The sequence below is a fragment of the Centruroides sculpturatus genome, unplaced genomic scaffold, assembly GCF_000671375.1.
Source record: "Centruroides sculpturatus isolate CEXI.00-Female unplaced genomic scaffold, Cexi_2.0 scaffold724, whole genome shotgun sequence".
NCBI classification, from domain to species: Eukaryota; Metazoa; Arthropoda; class Arachnida; order Scorpiones; family Buthidae; genus Centruroides; species Centruroides sculpturatus.
In genome coordinates, this window is record NW_019384937.1 from 366,921 (window position 1) to 383,851 (window position 16,931).

At 31.0% G+C, this 16,931-nt stretch overlaps 1 protein-coding gene across 2 annotated transcripts in view; it reads left to right on the forward strand.

The window, feature by feature from the left end:
• The window catches only part of LOC111632074 (dolichyl pyrophosphate Man9GlcNAc2 alpha-1,3-glucosyltransferase-like), a 66,032-nt gene extending 57,648 nt beyond the window's left edge, over positions 1-8,384 (forward strand). Inside the window, exons 9-11 of one of the 2 annotated variants that reach the window (XM_023376427.1) lie at positions 5,571-5,639; positions 5,713-5,845; positions 7,302-8,384. In XM_023376427.1, the coding sequence (XP_023232195.1) occupies positions 5,571-5,639; positions 5,713-5,845; positions 7,302-7,508 (409 nt within the window). In that variant the 3' untranslated portion in view covers positions 7,509-8,384. The remainder of the gene's footprint in view (positions 1-5,570; positions 5,640-5,712; positions 5,846-7,301) is intronic. The other variant, XM_023376426.1, reaches the window with a different exon arrangement.
• Positions 8,385-16,931: the final 8,547 nt, after the last annotated feature.

A 16,931-nucleotide genomic window follows, 5' to 3' on the forward strand; every position in this document is an offset into this window, starting at 1 on the left:
TCCATAAATTTTATAAAAATCGATTTTTACGAGGGTAACAATGAATTGGTACCCTTGAAGTTTTGCTTAATAATGAGGGTACCGATTGATCGGTACTTTCAAGGGCAAAGGGTTAATTAGGATGATAGATATCGCCTATTTGCCATATACACTACAAAACAATTTGCATATTCAAGTGGTTTATTGTTACAATTTGTGAAATTTTGTTATATCTTTATAAATTGTAATTTATTGTTTGATTTAACAATTGTATTAAATTTGATAAATAAAAAATTGCATTATTCGGAAAAAATGCTATTTCCGACTGGCATCTCTTAATTAACCCATAAGTACGCAAATTTTCAATTAATAACATTTTTATTTTGTCATTCATAAAAATTTATGATAAAAATAAAAAAAAATGAAGACATTGCGATATTTTTTTTTTATCAAGATTAGCAAAATAGCTCAGAAGATGACAATACTTGGTAAAAAAAAAAATGCCCTCTTTTAACTAAAATTAATATTAACACATAATACAGTATTTTTAATTGTGATTTTTAGTTAATTATTGATTGTTTTGCTAACCTTTGGAACCTAACCCTATGTTTTGCATTAGTCTTTTATTTTGTATAGCATGGATTTGCATAACACGGCATTTTTTGGAATGTAACTCCATGTTATATAAGGAATACCTATACTCTAGGTTTGAATAACCATCTAAATGAACATTTTACAAGAGATCCAATGTTAATAGAAGAGTCATTGACTTAGAGCAGCAGTTCCCAACTTAATTTTATTGTGGAACCTTTTTCACCTTAGCAAAAATGTCAGAACCATGACAATTTTTAATGATTATAGATAAAACATAAAATAGAAACACCAAAAACAATTTATTGAAAATGCAAAAAGAAAAAAATAATAATAATGGAAAGCATATATTATTAGTTAATTCAAACTAGTCATTAATGTGAAGGATTAACTCCTTGGCAACATGTGATACTCATCTGATAAGAGTGTCCCATCACTAGTTATCATAGTTTGTACAGTATCATTGGGCATCTGACTGGCCATTCCTGCCATTAGATTGAATAGGCTTGCCCTGCAGATATCAATGAATTAAAGCATATTTAACAATTTATATGTTGGACATTTTTAAGGTTATATTTTTTAACGATTTTCTAGCTTTAGGTTAAGTTTTACCATTTTTATTGTTTTCATTATCTCGTTAAACATTATATCAAGATTTTGGTTCATTCCATTACCAATAAATCAGTCCCCATTGTTTATAAAGCTATAAATAACTCTAGCACATATATAGGATGTCATAAGAGGATTCAGTCTGAGACTACAACAATTACACCTTGCATCCCAAATCTGCATTGACACATTCATACATCACTAGACTCAATGGATTTATTGGTGGAACCCCTAGAGTTCCATGGAACAAGCTGGGAACCCCTGACTTAGAGAATAAGGTCTTGGCTTCACTACATCATTGATATGTGAGAAAGGCAAAATGAATTCTGAGTAAACAACTGCTGTAACACATTCCAATTACAGACCTTCCTTTAATATGTCAGGATTACATTTCCTCTCCAAATTTCTTAAAAAAAGAAATTAAAAAAAGCCCTATGTATGCCACATTGAGACACCAGGCAGGTGCTTACCTAATATCAAAAGAATGTTAGTGGGAGTAAAAGAAACACACAAAGAATACTTTCAATGGAAAGCTGCATTCAAATTATAGAACATGACCTCCAACAATTAAGATATAATATTTTGGAATAACATGAAGCAGGGATCGCTCTGGAAAATTTTAAAATATTGCTGCCATTTTGCCAGTTTTAATTTTATTTTTGCTGATACAAGTTATTTATTGCCACCTGTTTTACTTACTAATTAATGCAGGTGTGGTAGCCTTATCAGTTTGGTGTGTGGAAAGCAAAAGTAACATGTTAAACTGACATTTACAAGAGGAGGAAGGCCAGACATTCAGGTCTCCAATTTGAACAAAACTTGGTGAGCAGATAGTCTTAAACACAAACAGCATCTTGTCAAAATAATAGGACCCACTTTTCAAGCATTTCCAATAAATGGGCCTCTGAAAATTTAGTGCTTGGAAGTTTCGTATTCAAGAGTAGTGATGGCCAAGTGAATAAGATGCTATGCACTACAGTTAGCTGATGAAGGTTTGAAATTTTAGTTTAGTGTTTTTAGGCCCTGTACACACTAGGCGTTTTTCAACGTGCGTTAAACGCGCGTTTTAAAGAACCAAGAGTTCTATGTAGCCGTACACACTCAAACGCCAAGCGTGCGTTTATAGATTTTTGTTAAAACGCGCGTTTTGCGGGCACTTTACGGGCGCTTTGAGATATATGTGCTGCCTTATAGCGACGATGGAGGAGCACACACAATCAATTACTTTCTCGTCCATTTCCAAACTGAGCCAGTGCTAAACGCCGAACTAACGCTCGTCGAACGCCGAGCTAACGCGCGTTGAAAAACGCCTAGTGTGTACAGGGCCTTAGTGTAACATTATTATTTTATTATTTTCCCACATTATTATTATTTATTAGCATTATTATTACTATTATTATTTCTCACATTATAGCTTATAAAATGTCATTTCCTGTTTACTGAAAATGAGCCTCTGTGGATTAACTCTTAAGTTATTAAATAAAATTTTTTTCATATTTATTTTTAGATATGGTGGTATTGTGACATTTGAAGTGTAACAAACATGAGTGCATGAGGAAATTGTTCATAATATTAACAATTAAAAAATTAAAACACTGAGACTTGCTACCCTATTTTCATAACACTTGTCTTCAAAACTTGAAACTTCCAAAGACTTATAAGCTAAACACTAAATTTTCAGAGGCCCAATTTTTGGAAATGCTTGAAAAGTGGGTCCTGTTATTTGGATGACGAGCTGTTTGTGTTTAATGCTACCTTCTCACCAAGTTTTGTTCAAATCAGAGACCAAACATCTGGCCCTCCCCTTGCTAGCAATAGGATTCATTTTTGAATAACTTTTTAATGAATAATTCTGAATAAGATATTTGATCACAATGTTTAAACAGTATTTCACATGTTCTGTCATGCCAGAATTGTTCTTTTAGTCTATTGAAAAAAGATTGAAGTGAAAAAAGTCATCCCAAAATTTTTGTCAGTCAATAAAAAATCCCAATCTGGAAATGCTGGGCAGTGTTGCACAAATTTGCCTGCAGTTATCAATATCACTTCCCAATTTTTTTCCCAAACTTGCCATTTGATGTCATTAAATTGCTAGATGTGTGGTGCTTGGGACTCCCATTGTACAGAAGCTTGACATTTTGTTGTTTTTCCTGAAGTGTGATTTGTGATTCAATTTTATGCTGAACGCCACATAGGATTGATAGAAACACTAGAAATTTATAAAGCAACTAGGGAAGTAGAATGTGAAATGTATCTATGGCATGGCAATTGTTTTATGACAACCCACAGAAGAGAGCATAATTAGGTGATAGTCATATTATAATTTATATTTATTTTATGTGTGTTATAATTTCTCAAGCTTTGTGATTTTGTCAGCGTTCAAAGCATGAGTGATCTATATTTTAAACTCTTAAAAAAAATCATAGAACAAAGTATCATTTTAATTTTAGAATAATAGAAAGTTCTTGTATAAATCTGAAGCAGACTTGTAAATGGAGCTGAAAACATTCATTCAGTAATTAAACTATGATGGAAAAGTATTATTGGTTTTTATTATTGTGTCTTCATAAATTCTGCAGTTAGAAAAAAAGGCTGCTATTTGAGTTTTTATAAATATGCATTTTTTCTAATACTGATTATTAATTAGTCAGTTAATCATATTTAATTTTGTTTGAATTTAATATAATAATGAGTAAATATTTATTGTGGCATTATCACAATGCCGGGCTGTAATTTTTTGTCAGTGTTCTAAATTTTTTAGTGTCTTGCCCGTTTTCCTGTTAGCATTAGTGTCATGCCAGTCATCTGTAACTCCATTCAGAGGAAAATTTTCGAATTGAAATACAGTAATGTCACTTCCAATGCAAACCATAAGTTTGTATATAGTTAATTTGGGCCTCCTGCCCTTAAGCTTTTAACATCTGGTCTTGACTTTCATTTATCTAATTCTATTCTCGAGATAAAGGATAGACCTAATGACTTGATAGGTCTACAGTTTTTCCAAATTGCAGTCCAACAAGTGCAAATTTTGATATTATCTAATTTGTTTAATATAGCCATGATCAGTTGAAAATATAGATTTTAAGAAAATCAATACAGTGGGTGATCGGTTAACGAACATAATCCGTTCCAAGACTTTGTTCGCTATCCGAATTGTTCGTTAACCGATTATCGATTTACCATAGATTTTAATGGGAATTTAATTAATTCGTTCTGGAGACTCCCCAAAATAAAAAAATATAGGCTATACTTTCTTACTATGTTTATTTATATGTAATAATAAAAATACATACATACACAGTCTTGCATTAAACTGAAGAAACATGACTAATAAGTCATGTTTTTTCAGTTTGAAAGGGTTAAAGAATCTGTCTAATGTCGATTGCTTTTCTCTCTTCTTTGGGATTTTTTGTAAGTAATTAATAGCATTGCAATTGTAGAAATCCCCAAGCCTCAACCTGGTTTGGATGCCATTTTAAGACCGTTGTTCTGACATCATCCCACTTCTTTACAAGATCTTTAATAGCAGATATCGGCATAAGTCCGCATTTTCAGAAGAAAACATATCTCGCTGAGTTTCTTAGTGTTATTCAAGAGTTCTTGGCGTTCTTCTGTCGTCAGATCCGTTTCAGGTTCCATTACGAACACTTCGATGTTCTTTATTTCTCATATGTGATTTTTGTTACTCCTTTAGCTGCTTGAGTCTTCTTGATTATACGGTATTTTTCTTAAAAAAATGAACTGCGGCCTACTATAGACCTGTTCACGCCATACTGCCCAGCAGCATTAGGTATCTTCTGCCCACTCTTTACCTTTGCTATTATACTCTCACCTTACAAAAAAAAACAGATGCAAAACTTAACGAGTGCCTACCTGACGGTCTCGCGAATACATAAAAGAATTCTTTTGTCATAAAAATAATAGGCTGGAATTATAAGGGAGAGTTTTAAAGTTCGGAGGAATACTATCCGATCGGTATATACCGGCTTGAGCATCGATGTTGACGTCTCCCACACTCCGAAAAGTTTTGAATTGTTGCCCGAAGACAAGGAAAGTCCAATTGGTATTCGTTATTTTACGTCGCTTCTTCTTGTTTGTTCTGTGGGATGTTCGTTATCCGATCATGTGTTCGTTGTCCGAACATAAAAATTGTTTGCGAAAGTGTTCGTTATCTGATTTGTTTGTTGTCCGATCTGTTCGTTAACCGATCACCCACTGTATTTAGCTTTTAATTTTAATGATAAGTAAAATCAATGATATTAGTTAGCTCATTAGACTCATAAAGAAATTATTAAATTGTAAAATTTAAACATTTTTACAATTTTTTTTACTTGTTTGATTGATTAATGCATAACTTAAATCTAATTATTATTTTTTTATAAATATTTTAGACCTGCTTTGTTACTAATTGATGATTATCCTGTTGAAATTTTATGGTTTTTGAATATCTCAACATTTAGGTTTGTAGTAAAAATTTATTAATAAACTTATTAATTTTTCATTTTATTTATTTAAACTTTTAAATTATTTTAGTATGTTTCCATTGATCTCAAAGGATCGACTTACCATACCATATTTCGCTTTATCTGTGTTGTTTTTCATTGGAACCTTTAAAGGGATGGGATTAGATATTACTTTTAAAAAACGTTCATTAAAAAATTTACTGGTGAGTATTTGTTAATGGTATTTTATAAATTATTATAATTTATTGTATTGAATTCTACCAAACAATTCATAGATTTTGAATAGAAATTTATATACTATATAATTATTGCCTTAAATTACACAATAAATTTAGTGTATTATGCTTTTGAAATGATTAAATAAATATGAAAAAGAAAGCTATTTCATGTTATGAAACTAATTCATATTGATTGAAAGAAAATTATTGTTGGCAAACTGTATTTACTTTTGTTTTGTCGTATCAAAATACAATAATAAGTCCTGTTAAAATAAATATATCTTGACAAAAATTAATTTTTTCATAACTTTTAGTGTTTAATGTTTTCAAGATTGACAATCTTCTTCAGATTTAATCATTTTAAATCCTTTGATTCTGTTTCCTGTTAGTTAATTGGTCAGTCTTGACTAGTAAAACCTAAAGCGACCAGATTACAAAACATAAAAAGCCAGATATTAGGCCAGGTGCTTTGATGTGACATCATCTGAGTCACATGCTTGATTATGATGTACTATTTCTGACTTACCAGAAATTAAGCAGTTGCTAAAATTTTTCTATTCTTATCAAAATTAAAATAATTAAGAGATTTATTTTTTTATTCAGATAATTTGCAAAAATCATCATTTGCATGATTACACACTGTACAATTCACTGTTGACCAACAGACAGCAGTGATAGACAGGACAATAAATTGTCAATTGGACTATTATTTATATAAATTTAATATTAAAAACGTTTATGTTATAACTTTTCAAAAATCTGAACACCATATAAAAAAGTGTCCTATCTAATTCAAGACATCTGGTCACTTTATTAGTGTAGGATTTAGGTAACAGCACTATGCTTAGCTGCATCTCTACATAAGAAACATTGTGGTAATTTAATAGGATGGAATATTCTATATATAGTATATGTTAAAGGAGAATTCTTCAAAGTAATTTTTTATAAATTAAATCTTTTAATTTTTTAATATGAACTATTTACTTATAAATAAAAATGGGTTAATACAGGACATTTATTCAAAACTGGGATTGTCCCAGTTAATCCGGGATGTCTGATCACTTTATAAAACCACTAAAATTCTGAAGCACTGGCCAAATTCAAAATAATTGGAATGGTTTTGAAAAAATTTTGTTTGACTGGAAGTCAATAGAAACAGGATCTTGAATGATGGTAAGATCTTAAGATGAGAGTCAATTTCAAAACAGCAATCAAATTTATTAAAAACAATCTTTTAAAAGTAAGAATTTTATTTTACTATTGTAAGTTTGAATAAAGAAATCAGAGAGATATATTAAGTTGTCAGTAATTTCTATATCAGAATGAGTTTATTTAAAATAGAATTTTATGTTTATGATATTTTAAAAAATATTTAAATTAATATTTTTTCTGATGTTAAAATAACTTAATTGTAATATCAATATTGATATTATATTTTCAGTTTATTTTATCAATTCTTGGAGGTCTTTTGTTGAACATTTCGGCTTTTATTGTCAAGCCACCTGCTCATTATCCACATATACATTCTCTTCTCAATGCTGTCTACAGCTGCATCCATTTTATTGGTTTTGCTGTCTATTTTCAATATGTACAATGGAATCATCCCTATCCTAATACAACTAGATTGAAAGAAAAGAAATCATCATAATGTGATTTCTTTTATCAGTTGTCATGAAATTTATATTTTTGATTTTGTATTATTTTATATCTTGGTAAAAATATCATATAATATTTTACTATTTAAAATATATACATTTGTTAAAATTTCATTACTACACTCTTCACTTACGCAACAAAAATGTTGACCATTTCAAACACTGCCAAATAAACAAATGAAAGTATTTTTATATTAAGGCAACATTAAATTATATTTTAAAAAATTAAAATAATATATTAAATCATTACATATGTCATGATCACTGTAATAAAACTTTGATCTAAAATTTTGGAAATATTTCATATGTTGTTTTTAAATGCTGTGTGTATTTTGTGATTTTAAACTAATAAAAAATTTTGATGATTTTATCTCACAGAATCTTTATCTTATTAAAGTCAGTTTATTAAAAAAGTGCACAGTAATCTGTAAAGCAGTTTTCCAAATATACATTTCAGTCTCTATAGTAAATTATAAACAGTAATAATGAAAAGTAATCTAAACTTCAGAGAAAGTTATCTGGGCTGTTGTGTTTACATACATAAACTGGAAAAAGTACAGAAATCAACAGACAGTTTATTCAAGAATAAACTCTCTTTATTTCTTGCATAATATTAATATTGATATACTGTATTTTGATTAAGCATATTTAAAAAATCTAAATTAAAACATTTCTTAATTTCTTATGCCTAATTTTATTTTTGTCATAATATTTTTGCACACAAGTGATAAATGTCTCCTTAAGAAAACTTTGTAATTATAAAATTATGTGAAAACTATCCTATAACATTCTATATCTGCATATATGAAAAATGTTTTGTTTTCAACATATTTATGAAATTTATGTTCTTTAATTTTTAATGGAATGTCTAAAATTACAGAATTAATATCTGATAACAACATAACAGTTTATTTAATTTTTATTGTGTTTTATATGAAAACTCAAATAATGTATTTTAATAACAATAATAGTAATAATCCAGAAATGCAAGAAAAATACACACAAGGAATATTAAAATGATGTTAAAATATGTATAACTGGAAATAAATTTATAAAAAGTTTTGATTATTCTTATGTAATGGATATGATGGATTCAATATCTTGAAATCTTGTGATCAATATACATTATTTAAAAAAAAAAAGTTTAAGGAATAAAGACATTATTAATTTAAAATAAGCTATGTTAAAATAAGTTTTTCATAGTTATGCATGCCCACCAGTGATATAATGGATAATGCCACCAAACACTGGTAACTTAGTGGACTCAAACTGGCTGGCCACATGATGTTTACCAGGAATTTTTCACATGTGTAACATCTAAATAGGGGTCAGTCTACCATAGAAAGACCTCCCTTAGTAGATTGCTTGTGTTGTGTTACCCTATCCCTGTGATTCTCAACCTTCTTTTCGTCACAATACACTTTTAATGATTTAAAAATTTGGCGGCACACATAGTTACTTTGATAAGTACCGCAGGACAACCGGTGCCGTCATAACAGTGAGTTTTAAACGCAGTTGGTTACTTAGGTCACGTTTTCTAAATGACTTGGTAACTACTGGCAGTTACCATTAACACTGGTTACAATTTCCAAACGCATCCTAGGAAGGTAGAACTAATTGAACTACTTGTCTGATGTTGCTTATGTATGGTTATTTGCAGTGGCGGCACACTACAAAAATCTTGATAGGGCAGTGGTTGAGAATCACTGCCCTATCCCATTAAATCTGTACTGTATTCAGAACAGTATTTACACTTGAACCTAAGCACTGCTGATGTCTTAACCGCCTAGGACATCCCTTCGGCTACCCTGGTATTTTTAAAGGGTGCGTCAGTCTACCACTTTGGGGACCCGAACAAATCGAAAATTCCCAGGAATTTCTTTACAGCCGCCCCATTGTAGGTGACGGAATCCACAGTGGACATGGAAAAGAAGCCCTCTTAGCGCCCACAGAGGGCCTCTGATATTTATTATCGTAATTTTTATGTAGTAATTTTTTTAACGGAAATTAACTTTACTGGGGTCCTATATGTGCAGGCCTCATACTGGCGACTTATAAATATTTACGCGCAGGACTGACGCCTGCGCATAAATATTGTCCTGAGTGTATTAGCATTTTCACCATCTGATGATCTGAAACACAACTATCTTATTTGGTGTTTGGGTCATTTCGATCAAGGTTCGTACACGTATAATATGAATCTTGGTTCGGATCTTTCTTTACTGATAAATTTACTAAAAAAAATTAGACACTGTCCGTGTAAATTATTTTTAAAAGGAAAAAAGTCAACGAAAATTGTAATTTTAAAAATAAAGTTAAATAATTTAAATACGCTTTTACTTTCCCCGGCTGTTATATATAACATACGGGAAATATGGAGATCAGTCAAAAACTGACCTCCCCAAGATTTTTACATAAAAATGTAAAAATCTTGGGGAGGTCAGTTTGAAACTTCGAGAAATGAAAAAAAAAAAAAAAAAAACTTTTTCGAAAATTTCTGAAATTTTGAATTTTACAAGGAGATTTGTGAATTAAGGACATTGATGCTATTAAATTTTGGTAGTTAAAAGTCCAGGGGGTGTCATATCTCGAGTGGGGTCGGATTTAAAGATGATTTTATTTGTTATTAGCATTAACAAATTTTTTAAATAGAATTCGTCTGTACCCTCAAAATTAAATTTTTTGCCATTTTATAACAATGAGATTTTATTTTAAAAACTTTTTATAACATGACGCCACACAATTTTAACTTTTTTTGGCCGGAAAAGTTACTCAACTCGTAGCTGAATTTTTTAAAAATCAGAATAAGTCTATTAAATTTTTATATTTATATTGTCTTAGCAGTAAACATACACTTATTGATAAAATAGTTATGCATCCAGATATCTTCGTAAAATTCAATCAATTTTTTAAAATACATTTTTAATATAAATTTTATTAAAGAAAACATTAACATTATTCAATTATATAATCACCATCGTTAATTATAACCTTATTCCAACGATCTACTAAGTTTAGAATTCCTTTATTGAAAAAAGTTTTTCTTTGAACGAAAAATATGATATTAAACTCCTTTGTACAGTACATCATCATGTGAACGGAAGGTTTTATTTCTTATGCTGTGTTTTAAGGACCTGAATAAGTGATAGTCACTAGGGGCAATGTCCGGCAAATATGGAGGATGTGGTAGAAGTTCCCATCCTAACTGTCAAATTTTTTCTTGAGTCATTCTTGCAGAATGTGGTTTTGCATTATCTTGCTGCAATATTACCTTTTAATTTTCTATTAATCTTTTCGATTGACAAGCGCAGGACATTTGATTAACAATGCTTGACGTAGTCTCTCCAATTGTTCACAATAGATTGCTGCTGTGACAGTCTTACCTTGTCCCACCAAACACAACAGAACCTTTTGTGGATGAAGTTCATCTTTAGGTGTTGGAAATGAAGTTTAATTTGGAGAAAGCCACTGTTTATTGCATTTAATATTCTTATATAGCACCCATTTTTCGTCACCAGTTGTCTCATCCAGAAAGGAGTCATTTTGTTGTCTGGTTAACAATGAATTGCAACTCTCCCATCTCTATGCTTTATTGTTATCTAACAGTTCATGTGGTGCCCATACACCCTGTTTAAGAACCTTGTCAATCTTATGTAAGTGCTTTTGGGCAGTTGACCATGATGAATGAAGTTCCTCTGCTAATTCTTGTATGGTCTGTTTTGGATCTGATTCAACGAGTCTTAAGAGCATCATCATCCAGAGTAACGGTGCGACTATGCAGATGCCAGCGAGCGAGAAGAGGCGAGACGTGATAAATATCAAACCCTGTCACATATGTGCGAGAACCAGAAATTCGCTCACGCCAGAAAGATTTCTCGCTTCTCATTTGTGCATTTTTTTTTAACTATATCGCTCGGAATCTCTCGCTCGCTACTAAATTCGCGTTTGCATAGTCGCACCCTTAGAGGTCTTCCAGATTGAGGACAATTAGAGAGATCAAATTTTTTTGGAAATCTTCTAAACCATCATTATATCCTGTTATTCAAGTACAGTATTGATAACATTTAGTTTATGCAATAAATCAGTTTTAATAATTTGTTTTAGCCATGTTAAAAGTTTCAAAATCAAGTCAGACTGAACAGTGACAGCCAGCAAGATTTCCAGTTTCGATACCCAATACCGGCTGATATCGATACTTTAAGATCAATACCAATACTAATACGTTTGTGGTATCGGGACATCCTAGCTGCACCGAAATAGTACCTACAGAATTGTGTACTGATAATAGTTTGATATTCCCGAAGATTGTTTTTCCGTTATTGCCAGTTAGTCTCGACGACTCTTGCACTGTATGACACCATCAACACTAACTACATTTAACTAGTGATGTGCCGGATCGTTAAAAATGTATATCCGCGGATACGGATACGGATTTCAACTTTCGTACTCAGTCGGCGCCGGTGCGTGTGACCTTGGACCGATAGTTGACACTTTGCTTTAATAACGCGACGTGTTTTGACTTGCACTGCGCGTGTTTTTGTTTATGGTGTAAAAGTGTGCTAAATTAGAATTCACCACAAAGGCAGACAGGATAAAGTAACAAAAGTTGATATAATTTTCCAATTAAGCTATTTCGCGTCTTTATACAGATTCTATTTCGGGGGATTCCAACTGCACGGTGCAAACAGTAGCATGCGAAATTACAGCGATAATAATAGCTGTATCCAAAGCACGTATACAATACAGGTCCCGATTGCGACAATATAACCCGGAACCTTAAAACTAACCTTAAACACTAACTTAACACTATTAACAGAAAAAGAGATAGAATTAAGAAGACAGAAAAAATGGTAGATAAGATAGAAATAGGGATATCTGGGGCTTTGTCCCTTTTTTCGGCTTGTTTCTTTATGCATACTGTTGGGTGGGATAACACACGTCCTTCTATAACTGGCCAGTTCTCTTCTTCAATAATTAGGATGTTTCCTTCCACAGTCGTCAATACGACCTTAAAACAGGATCTTTTTTCTGAACTTATTTCTGAACTATCCGGTCATTGAAAATACGACTCCCAGTATTCTCACCTCGTCCTTACACTCTGCCGTCCAGTTTACGAATGACCTGCAACGTCACTTCTCTTTTTTCTCCGGCTCCTGTTTACACCTTTGCTCCTCAAATTTCTAGGAACTGCTCATCCCACCCAAGGGACAGGGAATAGATAAGAAAGTTCTAGAAGAAAATAGAACAATAGAACAAAGGGTAGAAAGAAGAAACGAAACTAAACTAAAATTAATATTTACAAAAATATAGCGTACCGCCACAATAGTTTAGTGTAGTGTTTCCCAACCTTTTTTGTGCTATGCCCCACCTAAGCCTTTCTAAAATTCTTATGTCTTCCTAACATATACAGCGGTTTACGGTTAACTTAAACTCTGGACAAGTCCGTTTTCGAATTGCCCTCCTTAGCAATCCAATTGCCCCCTATGGGGCGTGGGCCCCACGTTGGGATACACCGGTTTGTGGCTATTGTAACATGGGATAGCGTAGATTACGTTTGTGTTTTTGGAGAGTGTTGAGTTAAATTAAAATAAAAACAATGTCGACAAAAAAATTTAATAGTGTAATATGGAAATATTTTACGATAGTATTGATAAATGACGAATGTGCTATTGCTATCTATCTTTAAAATTTCATATAATTAATGAAATTCATTAAGATAAAAGATCCGTTAAAAAGTAACAGATACGGATACGGATCTTTTTTTTTCCCTCGGATATCCGCGGATACGGATACGGATATCCGGCACATCACTATATTTAACACAAATAACTTGGCACTAAGCAGTCTGGATAGATGTACAACAATCTTGCATGAACCCGATTTACATAAAGTTCGTATAAGATTATCATACCAAATGTAAACCTCAGTCAGTCATTAGATACGGTCCATCGTATCCAAAATACGCTATATTGTAATACTCCCTTTTCACCCCAGGCAGTACGTCCGAGTGGAACTCTGACGTACTGCCTGGTCTTTAAATCAACTAACTATCAACTATATCCTGTTATGCTATATCGCTATATCATTTGTTAACTTTCAATACGTCTCCATAAGTTGAGGAAATTTTTCTGGTAGACTCGGTAGCGTTCTTTCCTTGGTGAAACAAAAACAGCATACAATGACATAAATGCTGTTCTTCAACTTTGAAGTCCGCCTTATTAAAAAAATCCAAAATTTAAAGAAAAAAAGACTTTTTAAATAAAAAGTAATTCTAATATTTAAACAAAGATCAAATTTAATAATTTATGTTTTATTTAAATTAAAATAATCGGCTAAAAATTAACAATTAAAAATAATTTATTACTTTCCGGACCACCAGATCAATAAATTAAGTCAGAGAAAATAAGGAGTTGGAACGAATGTATTAATAGAAAATAATATACAGTAGCAAATAACTTAATGGCGTTTATCAAAGATTTATAAAGGTTTGATTAAGTTATTGTAAATAAATGAAAAACGAAGTAGCACGTAACAAAGTTAAGAACGAGATCGTTTTACATTGATATTAATACAGTCGACCCCCCTATAATTACGGTCCCTATAATTACGATTCCTATAAAACTACGAAAAAATATACGTATTTTGGAAATGTTGAGTCGAATTAGTGTAGAATCGATTAATTTTATGGAAGAAACTCTTTCAATCAGCCGTAGTCCGTAAACTTGACACGTGTCGGGCTGTGATTGGAACGACTTGTAAGAAATCGGATTCCTAATAAATTGGAACGTATCTATATCTTATAGGGGGGTCGACTGTATGTTTACATTATACATGTATGTAAAATATCACTTTCAGTTCTTTCGAATAAAGTTCCTTTATACGTATATCCTACGTGAGTAGAGTTTATAGCTTCTATAACTTAAAGGATGAAATTGAATTTCGGTTAATAAAGTATCAATAATATGTTAAAAATAATAACGATAATCTATTTATTCATTCAATAGAGTTCTACACAAACATTACTGTACTCTGTACTACAAAAACTATAATCAACGCATACGTAATAACACTCTTGAAAAATAGAAAAGCTTTTCTGTTGCAAGTGGTAAAATTGACGATGTATTAATAAAAATAATGATTCTTATATAGTATTACATTAGCAGTTCTCAAAAACTTGGTTTGTTTTATAATTACTTCATTCAAAAATTTTACTACTGAATTTGAATTAAAACATCCGAACATTCGTATGTTTTTCTTTTTTAATTTTAATTTTAATAAATATCAGATTCCCAACCTAATCGTTAGCGATCCCCAAGGGATCAGTCGATTTATCTGGGAGATCGATGAAAAATATAATATAAATAATAATATATAATAACTAGCTGCAAGGACCCGCTTCGCTGGGTTTTTATTTGTATGTAATATAGTTTATATATATATATATATAAAAGACTGTTTTTATAAGTAATCTAGAATCTAGCTGCAAGGACCCGCAAAAAATGCAAAAAACCGCCTGTAAATCTTGCATGCCGCTTTATATTAACACTTCCTTTGTTACTCAACACTTCCATTGTTAACATTTCCATTCTTAACACTTCCATTGTTAAACATCTTCGAAGTCAACCACTTTCAACCCCATATCTCCCGCACCCTTATAGCTATCGAGACGCAACCACCATAGTGCACGAACGGAGACTTGGGGCTACTACCACATACAAACACCATTCATGTGCGATGTGTAGTTTTGGCTAAAAAGTGAAATATAGGGGCACACGCGTCCATTTATATATAGATAGATAATAATAATAATAATTTATATATTTATGAATTAAGTAAAAAATTTAATTTTTGTTTTTGTGAAATAAAAATATTATTATTTGGTTTTCCTAATAATCTCATTTGTAATTTATTTTTATATTATATCAGCGTAGAAAAGGGTTGGCAAATTTAACTTAATTTTGAAAATGGGTGAAGAAGTAAAAAAGGTTGGGAAGCCTAATATACATCAAAATAATTATAAGAAATAGAAAATATAAGCAAAAACAATCATTTACAAATTTTAAAACCTATTATTATTTGGTTTTCCTAATAATCTCATTTGTAATTTATTTTTATATTATATCAGCGTAGAAAAGGGTTGGCAAATTTAACTTAATTTTGAAAATGGGTGAAGAAGTAAAAAAGGTTGGGAAGCCTAATATACATCAAAATAATTATAAGAAATAGAAAATATAAGCAAAAACAATCATTTACAAATTTTAAAACCTATAAATTTAAAATCGTGCATCAAAATAAGGATAAACAAACGGACGGATAAAATATTTTTTCTTTTGTTTGTATTTTATCCCATTTCAATTTTGTTTTTAAATTGTTAACAATACTTTAAAATTTCTAACATAAAGTTCATTTTTAGGTTACGTATAAAGCTTGATATTTTCGATTTTGTTTTTCCATAATGAGATTATGGAGAAAGTTGTGGTAGGACACATCAAGTTTTTAGGGAAAACATAATGAAGTGCCTCGATCTTCATTATTGCAAAATGCACTGTGGAAGAGATTATATATAGATTCTATAACGATTCTGAATATTGCACAAGTATATGCAATATGTACAGTACGGTAAAGAATCTAAAATCGATATAATTTTACGCATAATTTTTTTGCTGGTAAGTTTTCTTCATCGTTAAACAGTCAGAATGTTGACATTTTTTAAAAATGTTTCCTATAAGTTTTAAGTTTTCTGTACAGGAAATTAACATTTCATAGCGGTAAAATAACTATTATATTAAACCAGCAGATGAGCCCGGCGTTGCCCAGACAAAAAACAACAAAGATTAAGATTATTAGATTATTATTTCATACGTTTAATCTTTCTATTCTAGTCAGTGTTGCCACGCCGATTTGCTTGCCATCGGTAGATTCCTTAAGCAATTTTCGGTATATTCCGGTAGTTTTCGGTAGATCGACTTTTTGTGGCAGAAAGGAGGTTGCACATAATAACATTTTTTTTCGTCATTTATTTTATTATAAACTATAAAACAGTAAAAAAACTAACACAGAACACTTAATTAGTAAATTATTATTTTTTTACGTAAGTAGGTACATTTTGTCTTATTTTTCTAACAAAATATTTCATTTTATTTTTCGGAAATTAATGTATTATTATTCAATATCTTCTGTTTATATGCTTTTTAACATTCTGTTTGTTATTTTTGAAATTAAATTATCTTTTACAGGAAAATCATAACAGTAATTTTTTCCAATTAATTGTTTAGTAAGAAGTAAGCCATTGATTGTTTCAGAGCTCACTTTATTTCTTTGTTTCGTGTTTAACAGATTTATTTACGAAAATATTCTTTCTACATTAGCTGAAGAATGGGGCAGACACAAGATATTCTCAACAAAACGAGATAGAG